This window comes from Cupressus sempervirens, chromosome 4 (genome assembly GCF_028749045.1).
Source record: "Cupressus sempervirens isolate cs-2001-9-10 chromosome 4, ASM2874904v1, whole genome shotgun sequence".
Classification (NCBI taxonomy): Eukaryota; Viridiplantae; Streptophyta; class Pinopsida; order Cupressales; family Cupressaceae; genus Cupressus; species Cupressus sempervirens.
In genome coordinates, this window is record NC_143121.1 from 503,590,683 (window position 1) to 503,605,956 (window position 15,274).

Below are 15,274 nucleotides of genomic sequence, written 5' to 3' on the forward strand. Positions count from 1 at the left end.
ATTCAATGGTCACAATTATGGAACTTGGAAGTAGCGCATCATTGCAATCTTCGAATATCGGAACACCGATCAACTTGTTCTGGGTGTTACCAAGCGTCTGACTTCTCCGGGTCCTGATCAAGATACATGGGATCTAAATAATCGAGAGGCAGTAATGCTTCTCAAACTATCCATGGCTGATGACCAGCTTTCTTAGATTCCATCTGGCAAGACAACTGTCGAAATCTAGACACATCTAAAAGGTCTTCATGAGACTTCTGACAAGAGCAGAGCCTTCTTTTTGAAAAACACTCTGTTTTCTATTGTCATGGATGAGCGCACCTTGCTCCAGGTACACCTGAATCGGATTTAGGAAATCCGTGATCAGTTACTTGCCATCGGTCGCAAGATGGAGGAAGAGGATATTGTGGTAATCACTCTTCGGGGTTTACCAAAATCCTATGAGCATTTTATCGAGACCCTCAACATCACATCTACTGGTGTTGATCTGAAGTTAACTGGTCTCTGTACCCTGTTGCTTCAGCAAGATCGGTGGAAACAACAGTTTGGTAGTAGCTCCAATTCCACCTCGATTGAGCAAGCCTTTGCTGCGAAATCCTTTCAGAAGGATAAGGGCAAGTTTCAGCAACCATCTCAACAAAAGTCTTCTGCTCCAACATCCAATGGTACCAAAAAGACGAACATTCAATGCAACTATTGTCACAAGTTTGGTTACATGAAGGTTGAATGTCGGAAACGCTTAGCTGCCCAGTCTAAGCAATTAGGTTTGCAACCCAAAGCGAACAGTGCAGAGCACATTGAGCAGGCAGAATTTACCTTTTACGCCTTCATGACTAAAATACCTGCAGATCATGTGAAGTCATCTGCCTGGTACATTGATTCAAGTGCCTCTCGACATTTCACTCACCGCAAAGACTGGTTTACTGACTACCAACCTTATTCAGATTTTGTTATTTTTGGTGGTAGAGAAGAGTACACGATTGTTGGTAAAGGCAACATTCAAATTCAATCTGTTGGGAGGAATCTCATATTCCTTGATGTGTACTACGTTCTAGGGATGGAACTAAATCTACTCTTAGTCAGTCAGTTGCTACGACATTCTCCACACTTGGTCGTCACCTTCAGTTCACATCAGTGCACCATCACTGATCGGGCGACTAAGTCTACTGTTGCAGTTGGTCTTGAGGATCATGGTCTTTTCAGACTTACTAATTCTGGTGATTCTCAGGACTTAGCTATGGCTGCTCGACGATCTTCCATTAGCACACTTTGGCATCAGCGATATGGGCACTTAAATGTGCATCATCTCTCACAACTTGCTAGGGATGAGCTTGTTCTTGGTTTGCCAGAGATTCAAACTCAACACCTTGGAGTTTGTGACGCATGTCAGGCTGGGAAGCAACATTGCACACCTTTCCCCAGTGGCGATTCTTGGCAAGCTTCTCAGGTACTTTAGCTTGTTCATGCTGATATCTGCGGCCCTATGGCCACTCCTTCTATTCTTGGGTACAGGTATTTTCTGTTGTTTGTAGATGATTTCAGTAGGAAAATGTGGGTGTATTTCCTTAAAAAGAAATCCGATGCATTTACTGTATTTCAGAAGTTTAAACCCTTAGTTGAAAAAGAGTTTGGGAAATCTATTATTACTCTTAGATCAGACAATGGGGGGGAATTTTGTTCTAATGTTTTCTCCAGCTTCTTGGATACACATGGCATCCAATGCCAGTTCACCACACCCCACACGCCACAACAGAATAGTGTAGTTGAACGTCGGAACAGGACAATCACTGAGATGGCTCATTCCATGCTCGAACACAGACATTCTCACCAAGCCTCTTGGTCCTGATAAGTTTGTCAAATTCGGAGGACAGCTTGGTGTGTAAGATTAACCATTAAGGGAGGGTATTACAATAATAGATAAGACGTCTATTATTAGTTAATGGTTATCTATTGTAAATATTTAGTTAGCTTTCGCTTTTTTAGTATTATTTGTTAGAATAGAATATTTCTATTCTTTCCGCTTTATTCTTTTGTATAAATTGACCTCTCGGTCTTTGTTAATAACAAGCAAGTATTTACCAATTACCTTGTAATAAATATTTTTCTGATTTTTTTTGATGGCATTTCAACTCCAGTGGTGATATTTGAGACTCTACCACCATCGGTTGCATTCTCATGGATAGTAACTTTGTTCGCTATGGAAGTGCTGTCATTTAGTCTGTAATACCTCTAATTTCTGCAGCGTTTCTTTAGAAACTATAGTTGTCCATGTTTGCCCTTGACACATGTCTCTGCAACCGTTTGGATTTACGGCATCATAGAAATGATTATCTTCAGAGTTCAAAATGTTTTTGAATAACACCTCTTAAGTAATGGTTTCTTTCCTTTACTGACAACCAATTCCGTAATTCCTGTAGTAGTCGTGAGTGAAGAAGGAAACTCAGTATAGTTTCAAAACACGATTTTCTTCCTGCCTTTGAATGCTTAGTCGGTTGCAGCTGGTGTAGTAGGCCTTATTGAAAGCTCTTCAGCAAGGTTAACACATGCACTCATAGTTCCAATGCCACAACTTGCTCTTATCAGTCTACCTGCTACAAGGAATGCTCGAGAATACACCATAAAAGAAGCCCCATCCAATTTGCAAAGAAAGAGCAATCCAATTCTTTTAGCCCAACCCACTACTCCAGTCTTTATGGAAACTCCAAATGGCTTACGCTAGTGATTTGAAATGAATCCTGAATATATCAATGTGTCTCGGCTTAGCTTATTCATATTTGCTTCTCCGACAGTAATATAGCCTAGAAATTTGTTATTACCAAAGCAACCATGTTACAGGTCCTGACGATTTATGACTCATAGAAACAATCACCTATCAAATACCATACGTTTTCTTTCCACTTTTGATTGGTATCAATAATATTTCTGAGAAAATTAGCTTTAACGGAGTATATAGTCACTCGACAATTATACTTAATCAATCTCCTTATTGTAAATGTGCCCTTCGATTCTCCATTTCTAGTCGATAGTCGAATGCCTCCAGTTGTCGTATCCACAATATCCCTCTATGCAAGCAATATTAAGTTTGAGAAAATGTTTCATCGTGAAGGTCCTCGATTAATTGGACACATGACATTGTAAATTTCCACGCTCACAACATTTTCACAATGTTTTCTCCAATGTGCAAGAATTTCCACTCGGTTGTATGTGCACTCCAAGCAAAAGAAAACAATTTTCTTGAATGTTACAATGCAAGCTTAAAATTTACCAAACTTCTGCTTCAGATGTTGCAACTATTTAGAGATATTTATAAACATTCAATACAACCTCGTAAGGGAATAATTTATTTAAATCTTTTTAGGATGACTACTGAATTGTTTCTTTCTGAATAGACTTCACAGGATGACAAGATGTTTTGACTCTAATACCATTGAAATATCCCAAATGGATATTTAATCGATTTTTTCCTCATAAATATATTCAGAACTAAAACATAAGCAGATGTATAATGAAACAACAATAGAAACCAGTAGATTCTTCAATAGATATAAACCTGTTCTTTTCAAAATAATGTTCTGGATTCAAGCATATGAAAATGCGTTACAAACCAACAGTAGAAAACTAGTAAACTCTCATAAAACCACTCAAAACATGTTATTGCATTATACAACAGCAATACAATGACCACCATTTAGAATTCAATCTTAAACACAGTTTTATAGTCAGATTGGAACACTAAGAGAAAAACCTGTAAGCGCATACTAGACATCTAAAGTGACGTCTCCACGAACAATGGGTTTGCGTTCACTGTTTTCCGGCACGAGGGGTTACTTCCTCACATTGGCTGAAAGCTAAAGCTTTCCAAATAACTCTTGTAAGAGAGAAATTGGAATTTGAATGAGTCTCTTCTCCTTTTCACAGTTGTGACTCTTCTACTCCCTTCTTGGCTTTTCGTCTTATCTCTCCTTGTCATTTTGGCCCACTTTGTAATATTAAATTGACCCTTCATAATATGAGTCCACGCTTTCCATATCAATCTTAATATTATTTGAATATGTCTTTAACTTTTCTAATGTCCCAAAAGGGGACATTACATCATGAATCATATAAATAGTTGAGGACTTTCTATAAACTATAATTGTAGTGGCATAGAGAGTGATTAGTGGGAACAACACCTTTTAGAGATCTGTATGTATATTACATTACTAAAATTTAGAATGATCTTTGATGACAATCCATGGTTTATGATTGGTAATATCTATGAGGATTGTTTCATTCTGTGGTCACTCTTGTTTGTAACTTGACATGTTCACTGATTGGGGTTTTGTTTGGACATTTGTGGGCCATTATCTCAATTTCTTGATTAGTTCAATAGTGTAGGTTTTTGGTTAGTGAACATCATATATTTTAATGATGTGAGGTTTTTTCTGTAAATTGTAAAATGTTGCTGCTGAATCTTTAAAATATTAATTATATTTTTGGCTTGCTAATTGGCATAGAATTTTGGACCTATGTTGAGAAATCATTTACGTGGACCGATTTACCTTCAAAATTCCCCACAAAATATGTGCAATTTCCTGTAAGTTGGTCTTTTAACTTTTCAAACCTGTCCTCGTGAAAGCTTTCCTTTATTAATGTTTCTATACTAGTTATGTTAACACTCTTTGCTTTCAGGTTTTTATTGCCTCAGTCCATTCAAACTATGTGGATTGCAACAGATGGCTTGGGGATTTCATCTTATCGAAGGTTAGCTCCATTGTATATGTTCTAATTCTATTGCTTTTGATTAGGCTACTGATCGTAGTTGAAAAACTAGCAAAAAGATTTCTAAACTTGTGGGTTGGTGAGGCCTGTGAGTTGATTGCTTAAAAAATTGTAGTTAAGTTATTGGTGGATCAAACTGCCGAGAACTTATGACTAAGAAGAAAAACTTAGCCAATGCTGCATAAACCATTTCTGCCCCCCTGAAAACCTCTTTTTTCACATGCTTTTCAAGCATGTGTCATGAAAATCTGTGGGGTCACGATGGCCTTAATTTGGGCTTTGGCTGTGGGGGCTCTGCCTCAAGCTCCGTATGAGGGGCACTGCTCCTTACCTCCAGCGGGGACTCTGCCCCTAGATCTCTGGTTTTACAAAGACAAATATTTTGGACCCATGTTTTCTATGGATGCTTTTAAAAAATATTCATATGGATATGTGATTTATTATCATATTTTTTTAATGCTACTTATGACCTTTGCAGATTCAGTTTTTATGCACACTCTTTAACCATCTTAGTCTAGTATTCTGCTTATAACATATTTATGATTTCTATTTTTTTCCAAATAATCTTATGATAAGCTTTTATGAGTATGTATGTTGTACATAAAATTTACTTGGGTTGAATATAATGAGAAACAAAATGAGTGCATAATGTTTTTTATCTGCCTATAGTCTACTAAAACAGAAATGACTGCACCCCATCTTCATTAGAGTGAGTCATGAGATATTTATGTTGTATTTTACACAGGTAGACACGACACTTTGAAGAGTATATATAATACAATATAGGTTCTTCTCTATGAAGTTCTAGTTAATTATAAACCATGTAAAAAAAGAAAGTTTATGGCTAAAGTAAATTTAAAAAATGCATAAGAAAATATTTATCACATCTGTATTGGTTATTGTGCACAAGGCAAACCACACAAGTAGCCCTCACACACTTGCCTTACCAAAAATAGGTTGAAGAAGTTACAAAAAACACAGGCCTTAATGGTTTATCTATTAGAAGTATTGGCTTGTTGAGTTTTCCATTGAAGTAGTCTTTATTGTGAGCTCTTTTGATGCAGGGGCATCAGTTCTTTCTCCATTTCTTTTTTTTCAAGTTTTTGTTTATTTTTTTAGATTATGTTTTGGTTGAATAAACAGGTTTTTGTGCCTCCTAATTTTGTTTTATAATAAACTCATTGTTGCTGGGAGTGTGCTACAGACCCCCTGTCACAACAAAGACAGGAAGTCAACCTTCCATCAGTTTCATATTGATCCGACAGTTGCTGAGCTAGATGACTGTTGTCCAAGGGAGGCTGGCAGTTGGTTATCAACTGACTGTTCTTCTCTACAAAGGCCGGCTGATTTGTGGGGGAAGGGGTTGGTCAAAGGAAACAAGAAAAATGTTCGGAAGAAGTTGAGAGTCAACCAGAGACAGAGCAACTTGCGTGGAGAAGGAAAGGTCGAGTAGTAGTTGTAAATCTGGATGAGGAGAATGAACATTGCAAATGCAGACCATTTCTAACTAAATGTCGAAGAAGTCTGTGAAGTGCAAGGTTGTTCAGTTTATAAAGTGATTTGGGGAAATCAACAACGTTGTAATTCTTAGCAACTGATCTATTTGAAAAGTATTTCAGTCAGATTCTGTACATAGTTTATGACTGCCAAAATACTGTTGTGCTGTTTCCTGTCTTGTATGGAATTGTGGGCCTGGGATGTGATGCTTGCTCTGATTTTGAATTAGTATCATTGTCTATGAATAAACTTCCATCCATGAGCTCCTGGGACTCTGTAGTCAGAAATAGTGGTAATATGTTTGTGAATCCATTCTGAGATCTTGTGTTGATCTTTGGAACTGCTTGATTCCTCTCACTGTTTGATTTGCAAGGTGTCTACGACCATATTGGTATCAGCGCATAAAGAGATTTGTCTCGAGTTTTGGGGACAGTGTGCCTCCTGTAATAACCCCAATAGGTTATAACTTCTTCAAACACCAAAAATCTTTATACTTCAGTTGTTTGACATTTCGTCAAACACTTTGCAAGCAAGCTCTGATACCACTGTAATAACCCTCCTCAAATCTGCTCTTAAAAAATGCTGATGAAAGCTCAAGGAATTTCATCAAACAATTCACATGCAAGGGACGTATGACTGATATAGTATTTCAGCTAGCTTCAATTGACTTTTTTTTCAATTTGCATCAATGAGAATCTTGTGCTAGAAGACTACAATGGACTACGCAATGACCTAACATGAGTGTGCTACTAATTTTGACAATATTCAATGCATATATATGATCTAAGCATGAGAAATGAACACCTACAGCCAATTGGCATTTTTACAAACAGTTGGTATGCAAACTGACTAGCTGATAAATAATGATATTAAATTGCTTAAATGACACAAGCAACTATTATCTTCTTAATTGCAATGAAAAAATACAATGCTCATGAAATATGGCCAAGACTTTGGCATTTATATGAATTACAAAATGATAATGCTGGTACAATGCACACTTACAGCTGAAAGCTTATAACACCCTAAAAAGCAATACTACCAAAAGAACCTGGTTGTAGATGGCTGTAATAATTTCCTTCAATGCTGCCCTTTCTGCTTTGCTTTTTTTGAACTGCTTTTTCGGCTTGTTTTTTCGATTCCGCTTTTTTTGGATTGCTTTTTCGTACCCGCTTTTTCAGCTTGCTTTTTCGATTCCGCTTTTTCGGAATGCTTTTTCGTATCTGCTTTTTCGGATTGCTACTATGTTGAATCTCAAGATCATATCTTTCAATGGCGTCAAGATTTCCAGCTTGAAGGGATTTCGTCCTTCAAACTATTGAGACATAATCTCCAGAAAATTCCCCAATTTTTTTGATATTTCCAACCATGCTAAAAAGAAGCTCTTCCATTTCTTTTATAGTGTTCTCACAAGAGCTCCATCTTTCGTTTTCTCAATGTGGGATAAAAGATAACTCCTTTTATGTAACTTATGTCTCCAATGTGTTATAAAATACGAGGGACTCTTTTAATTTAAATATTTCCCACAAACTATAGTCTATGCATTAATAAAGTAAAATATTTAAATTTAACTTTATAAAATAGCTTTATCAATGCATAACAAATCTTATCAATGATAAACAAGTCTTCTTGTCGATTTTAAACAATTACCATCAACATACCGCTACCACTGGATGTCCGACCATATCCAAGATGACTTACTATAAATAGTAAGTATGCCCAAAGTTGCCTCAAAACCCCTTAGAAAGACCTGCAACTGAAACTATCTAGGCCAAATGGCCTCTAAGTCCCTTTAATGTCCTGGTTAGCCTACAGGACCATGGGGAAATAGGCTAACGACAACATCATGCTATGAATGCTAAAAAAGGGGACATTACACCTCCAAGGAGAATGGGCAGAGGAGGAGCCCGAGGAAGAGGCAGAAGGGGACCTAATGAAGAAGTCCATGAGTTATTGCAACATATGATTGCCCAAATGGATGTCATTGAAAGGGCACAAAGAAGAGGAATCCCTGATGATGAGGTTAGAGATAATGCAGAGGAAGAATGGCCACAAGATGAAGAGGGTGAAGAATGTGAAGAATCTGAAAGGTTTGAGGATAGACTGTTGAGGGCAGAGTTGAATGTTAGGTCTAAACTCAAAATAGAGGTTCCTACATATTTGGGAAGCCTTAATGGAGAAGATCTAATAGATTGGATGAATGACTTAGATAAGTATTTAGAATATGAGGGAGTTGCAGAAGAAAGGAGAGTGAAATTTGTATGCACTAGGTTAAAAGGTCACGTTGCTATGTGGCATGACATTGTCCAAACTAAGAGAATAAGAAAGAATGAGGAAAAGGTCAACTCTTGGAATTGAATGGTTGCAAAGTTGAAGGCCATGTTTCTTCGTGGAGATTATCAAACTAATCTCTTCAAGAGTTTGTAGGGTTCGAAACAAAAAGATATGTTTGTGAAGGAATATAAGGAGGAGTTTTATATATTGGTGATTAGATCAGGGCATACTGAAGAGGATATAGAAAAAACAGCCAGATATATGAATAGCCTAAAGTATAGTCTACAAGATGAACTAAACCTTGTGTCCCCTAGAAGCTTGGAAGAGGCTTATCATCTTGCATTAAAGGCAGAAGGGAATTTACAAAGGAAACAAAGTTAGCAAGAGAAGAAGAGAGGAAGAGGTTTAGGAGGAAGGGGGAAACAAACTGGTGGAGAACAGCAACATCATCAAGGGGGAGAGGCTGGTAGTTCGAGTGGAGCAGCCAGCTATAATAGAGGAGGCTATCAAAATAAAGGGGCAGGTCTTATGGAAGGGGAGGTACTCAAGCTAGAGGTGAGGGTTTGCTGGAAAATGCTTTAAGTGTAACCGATATGGACACTCAATTTAAGGGACATTCAAAGTCAATTTAAGGGACATTCAAAGTTTGGGAGGAGTAATCAAATTCTTATTGTTGATCAAGATAGTGTGGGGTCACCCGTCCATCAAAAGGAAGAATCTGTAATATCCTGGGTGGATATTTTTCCCAATTTCTCACACAAACTTTCTCAGAAAATATCAACAGCTAAACCATGCAACAACTTTCAGTTTTAACCTGCAGGGTACCATGATGTCCAGATCTAAAAGGACCCAAATATATTAACTTATTACATTTTAATTTTCAGTAGTACAATTAAATAACTAGCAGCAATAAGATTATCATCAATTTCTTTAGTAAAATAATAATAAACTCCAATCGTACATATAGAAAACAACAGTCAGATTAGAGATTAATAAATAAAGTTCAAGTGCAAGTGAGACATCTGATATGAGGTCTCCATAGACAATGGGTTCTCGTTCATTGTCTTTTGGCTAGAGGGTTTCCGTAGTCCAAGTTGTTTGAAGCTGAGCTTCCAATTCTCAAGAGAAGAAATTTGTAAATCCAAAACCAATAACCAAACATGCTGAAAATGAACTAGCTTCCTTCTTTAAATACTCAAATTTGTGGCCCTTCAACTTTCTTTTCTTCTCTTTTCTTCTTATTCCTCCTCGGTCACCTTTTAGCCCACTTTATAATATTAGATTAGCCTTTTTTATAAATTTACATTAAGCTCTCATAATCCATTTTTAATATTACACAAAGTTGGCCTTAAATTTTCTAATGTCCCAAAAGGGGGACAGTGCAGTCCTCCCTCCTTGAGATTGCTTGCCCTCAAGCAATTGTGGATCCATAAATCAATACCGTGATCCTATATCAATCTACAAGCCGCATTAGAGTTCATAATGGTAATCTCGAGACATGTTATGTTGTGAAACCAAAAACAAGGATGCAAATCATCCGTCAATAAGATCCTTGGATCCCATACCATCCTATTAACTGTTGAGATTTAGTCCCAAAAATCAATGATAAACAACAATAATGAAAAGCAAAAAAAGACACAGGGGACACAAATAAATACCCAGGGAAAAACCCTTTTAGAATGAAGGAAAAAACCCAACCACACAACAAAGATCACTTTATTGATAATAAAATATTCAAGTGTGTAATGCCTTTTGCTTGCTGCAATATATATAACATAAAGAGAGACTTTTCACATTCCAACTGAAGGTCTCTTCAATTTCCAAAACATAACTCTGTATTTTCCAGTGTTACCCATGTGCATGCACTTGGGTAAAAACGCTCAAGCATTGGGTGCGTGTATGTCCTCGGTGCGGGTGCGTTGTGCACCCGAGTACCCCCATTGGGTGAAAAGTGTGGCTGCATCGCATAGGTACCCAAGTAAGACGTAGAAACGTTGGTGCGTCATGGGTTTTGGGGTGCGGCGGTGCACACTTGGGTGTGCCTAGGGTGCGCACGGGTGCGATCGACACATTGACTTGAAAGTAAAAAAAAAAAACTTTTTGCCATTTGTTTTATATTGTTTTGTTTTACTAGGAAACCCTAATTGGGTGATAGTCAATGGTTGACTTACATGGTACTATGTGTGGTTTATGTTTTTCATTTGTCATTATCATTATTATGTTTAAATTTTTAGTATTTTACTAAGTTCAATGGTCATTGGTAAAGGTTATGAAGTTTCAAGTGTGAACTTATGGTTTGTGAATCACATTTCAATTTTCTATATTCAGCTATATTTGGGATGTTATATTGAAGTATCATTTCATAATTAGCATTTTAGTCATATATATAAACTATGCAACACCCCCCCCCCGCAACCCTGCCGTCCCCAAATTGTGGCCATTTTTTTCCGCACCCTAAACTCTTCTCGACGCCCACCCCCCCATCGCTGCACCACTGTGCCGGTGTAACACTAGTATTTTCATATACAACTCTACGTATTTTCATGCCTTATTTTATGACATGTCTTTATATTTAATATTACAATTTATCATAAATGTACTTTTCAACTGAAGGTGACCATAACAATATTAATGCCTAGAGACAAGATCTCTATCATAGCTACAATCTCCAACACTCCCTCTTAGCGAGAGAGATCTTTAGCCCAATAATCACACAAGGCTGCAACCAAAATGTCAACGATAATATCGAATCACATAGTTCCTATAAAATTCATGAAATCACTCAACATGGAAACCTTGCAAGAAACACAACCAACTTTCATCACAAACTCTCTCAACATGGCATTGTTATGGAATCTCTCAACATGACACTAAGAGACTCATTGTTAATATTCATGGAATTACTCAACATGATACACTTGTAACAGTTACTCATAATCATGAAATTCAACATGATAGATGAAAATATTTACTCATAACTAACAATCATAGAATCACTCAACATGAAAAACCTGCAAAAATCACAGACTTCCTCAATGTGATGTTATCATGGAATCTCTCAACATGACAAGCCTGAAAAATCACAATCACCTTGCATCACAAACTCACTCAACATGATTCTATCATGGAATCTCTCAACATGACAAGTTAGTAAGGTTTACAACCAACATTTTATCGCAGACTCTCTCAATGTGATACAGTCATGGGCTCCCTCAACATGACTTCCAACTCCCATGGATTCTCTCAACGTGATGACATCATGGACTCTCTCTATATGATGTTCACTATGAATCTCTCATAAGTGAAAAATTTATTAGGTTGTCGTTACGACTTACTAATTTTACATAAATAATAACTCATAAAATCATAGTTGAAACTCTTTTCCAACAAGAGTCTCAAAATCACAAACATTAGAAGCATGTATAAGGAAGACATGGATACTAAAAAGACTCCCTCTCGACCAAGATCAACTTCCTTTGAAGCTAAACATCTCCTTCTAAAGATCATTGCTGTTGCATCCTGTAACCAATAGATATTAAATTTACATCAACTTGTCACATAGATCAGTCAAGGTCTACTTTGATCAATGCAATGATATTGTGATAGTATCCTCTGTCTGAGTTTGAACATCTTTCTGTAACATTAAGGCAACATCTTCAACTCATTACTTCTTGTTGCATCCTGATTCTGCAACCAAGAGAGATAACCTATCATCAATATCAAAGGCATACTATTTCTAGTTATATAAAATTCATGAGCTATACAAACTCCTTGATGATGTACTTATCTCCAAATTTCCCAATTAATTAAAAGTCATAGTGCAGAAGTCTTAGAGTCTAACAAAACTAAAACATATAAGCTATATTAAAAAATCAATCATCCATGGATCAAGCATATGCTTATGGCTGCAAATGCACAAAATAAGAGAGATAAGTTCGCACATCAATTACTGCAAATAGAACTGATCGAACCATATCAACGCACAAGAAAGAACACAACATCACTCTGAGAAGGTTGATATCGCTGGTCAGGGAGAGAAATATTCTTTAAAAACATTTCACCAAAAATAAAAGAATTCCAACTAAATAAAATATGCAACCTTCTTAAGATTAGATAATGGATAAATAAAAACTTAATTTGCTAATTATTTGTCAAAGCAGATCACTGCTGCTGCATGCCCGCATCCCAGAAATTTGAAGTTTGCATTCTATTGGCTGCAGCAATCACGGTGACCAGATACCATAACTTTGTGGTTAAAGTGCCTACCCATGAATCCAACAGAATTTCAACAAAAATGTTCAATAGAAACACACATGACACGATAAAACCAAATGTTGCCAGAGCCAAGGAGCATGCATATTATAGCACATGGACAACACTTTAGTGGAGCACTTGATCGAGGATACAAAACTTTAATAAAATTCGTAAACCATGCGAACGATCAAAAGAAACACTCAGCAGTTACACACTAGAATGTTCACGGTGGAAATAAGCAAAAGCATTCACCGCATGTCTTCAATTCATTCACTAACTCACGCTTGTGAGAAGACTTTTAATAATAGCTGAGTTAGCATCTTCCACCACCTGATATGCATCTCACGAAGACACGAAGGATAATCACACCAGCAAAAAGAAACGAAAGATATTGACAAAAAACTGGCAGAGACATTATATGAACATCTGCTTGCTCTGGGAGATGAAATTGATTAATGAGATTCCAAGCGCTCCAACCTTTTCAATCCATCATTGACCTCTAATAGAAGACGCTTCAATTGCTGATAAACATTTGATAAGCTTTCTCCCCCCATTCACAAAATGTCAAAATGTTACAGAAGATCTTTCAGATTCTAGAGATTAAAAATTAGAAATAATTTCCTTCTAAGGAAAGTATACATCATGCTGCAGATAAGACCATCAACAATCTTCATACAGATTTCCAATAAAAAAGAAATAAGAAAACGAGCAGTCAAGAACGGATAAAGAAAGTAGTGCCTACCATCGTATCTTTCACAACCATCCACTCATCCCCATCTCATCAACTAAACAATCTTGTTGTAGTTCCCATTAGAGTCTCCACTCTTCAACTGCTCTTTTGTTGTTAACTAGCTTGGCCAATGTTTATTCTTTGCTTCAATTGATCTTCAGTGGGATTTTGAGGATTTCCACATAGTTCCAATTTTATGAAAAAATGCTCTACATGATCCGATCAAGCACTTCTTCTTCCTGAACAAGTTTCCGAAAAATGAGACTTAGCTCTGAAAAGTGGAATTCCATACTCCATGCTCAAGCAATTGTTCGATGAAAGATTTGAGAAATGAGGTATGACGATTCCTCTACACCATTTGGTAGACACAAAGCTTGTGAATGGGTGGTAGCAGAGTATCTCTATCTTGGAAAACACGCCAAGAATCGGCTTGGGAGTAACATACATGCAATATAGAATGAATCGATCTGACACCTCCTTATGGATATAGGAGCACGAATAACAACAAAGTCCCAAAAAAAATCTTTGCAAACTTTCATGAGCTATTATCAACTTGGCTTTAATACCATGTTGAGATTCAATCCTAGAAATCAATGATAAACAACAATAATGAAAAACAAAAATAGATATAGGGGACACATAGAAATACCTTGGGAAAACCCTTCTAGAATGAAGGGAAAAACCCAACCACACAACAAAAGATCACTTTATTGATAATAAAATATTCAACTGTACAACGCCTTTTGCTTGTTGTGATCATAGTATAAAAATTCGGTTTTGGCAATATCTTGTAAAATTCGGTTTCGACAATATCTCGTCTAGCCCATTTTTTTTGAAAATATCAGAATCGACAAAAACTTGACAAAAAATTCGGCAATAAATCAACACTTTTATCGAACATTTGAAAATATACAATTTCTTAAAAACTCATACACACACACACACACCAAATTTGTAGAACATACAATGATTTGAGATAGCCACCATATATTAATCAAAGTTTTGAGTAAAAAAAATCTATAGCAACTAAAACTTAGTAAATTATCATAGTGATAGAATCATATACCAAGAAACAAGTGCAACGTTTGATTATAAATACGTTCAATGCATATAGAAGTCAAATTCCGTGAAACTAAAATGTTTCAATACATCTTAAGTTCAAGTTTTAATATCAATTAGGGATCCATATCAAGTTCAAGTTTCAATATCAAGCCTCTCCACTTGTTTGTGATCTTGTAGAACTAAAAATCCCCATTGAGGCTGCCACGGCCTCGAATGTCCTCTTTTTTGCTGCCATATTTTGTGCAAATTCTTGAAGGCTTGTCAAAGCCTCTCTTGAAGCCTCCTCCAGACATCTATCACACGGTGAAATATCATTGTTTGGAATCTTTGCAAGATGGTATTTCAATTGGTTTACACCTGAAGTCATATGCTTCTGGCAAAAGATACATTGGATTTGTCCTTTGTTTGCTCCTCGGATCCCATATTTCTATAAAGAGTCCTCTTTGCCACCAGCCATCTTGTGAAGAAATAGGCAGACTTCGTGGTACAAAAAAAACCAATTATAATTAAAAGCTTCTAAACTTGCAATAAATCAAATTTAATATTCTATAAATTTATTAAAATACTGTTATAAATTTATTAACACCTATTGAAAATAAAATTTCTTAAAATCTAATATAAACCTATTAATATGTATTATAAATCTACTAAAATCTATTAAAATGCATTATAAATATGTTAAAAATTAATAAAATA

At 36.4% G+C, this 15,274-nt stretch overlaps 1 protein-coding gene across 3 annotated transcripts in view; it reads left to right on the forward strand.

Annotated features, from left to right (window-relative positions):
• FIE (Transducin/WD40 repeat-like superfamily protein) overlaps positions 1-15,274 on the forward strand; it is a 116,077-nt gene that overhangs the window by 22,962 nt on the left and 77,841 nt on the right. For all 3 annotated transcript variants that reach the window (XR_016363897.1, XM_089825677.1, XM_089825679.1), the window contains exons 7-8: positions 4,497-4,576; positions 4,672-4,743. Coding sequence is in view for 2 of the 3 variants with exons in the window: in XM_089825677.1 (XP_089681803.1) it covers positions 4,497-4,576; positions 4,672-4,743 (152 nt within the window). In the remaining variant the exon portion in view is untranslated. The remainder of the gene's footprint in view (positions 1-4,496; positions 4,577-4,671; positions 4,744-15,274) is intronic.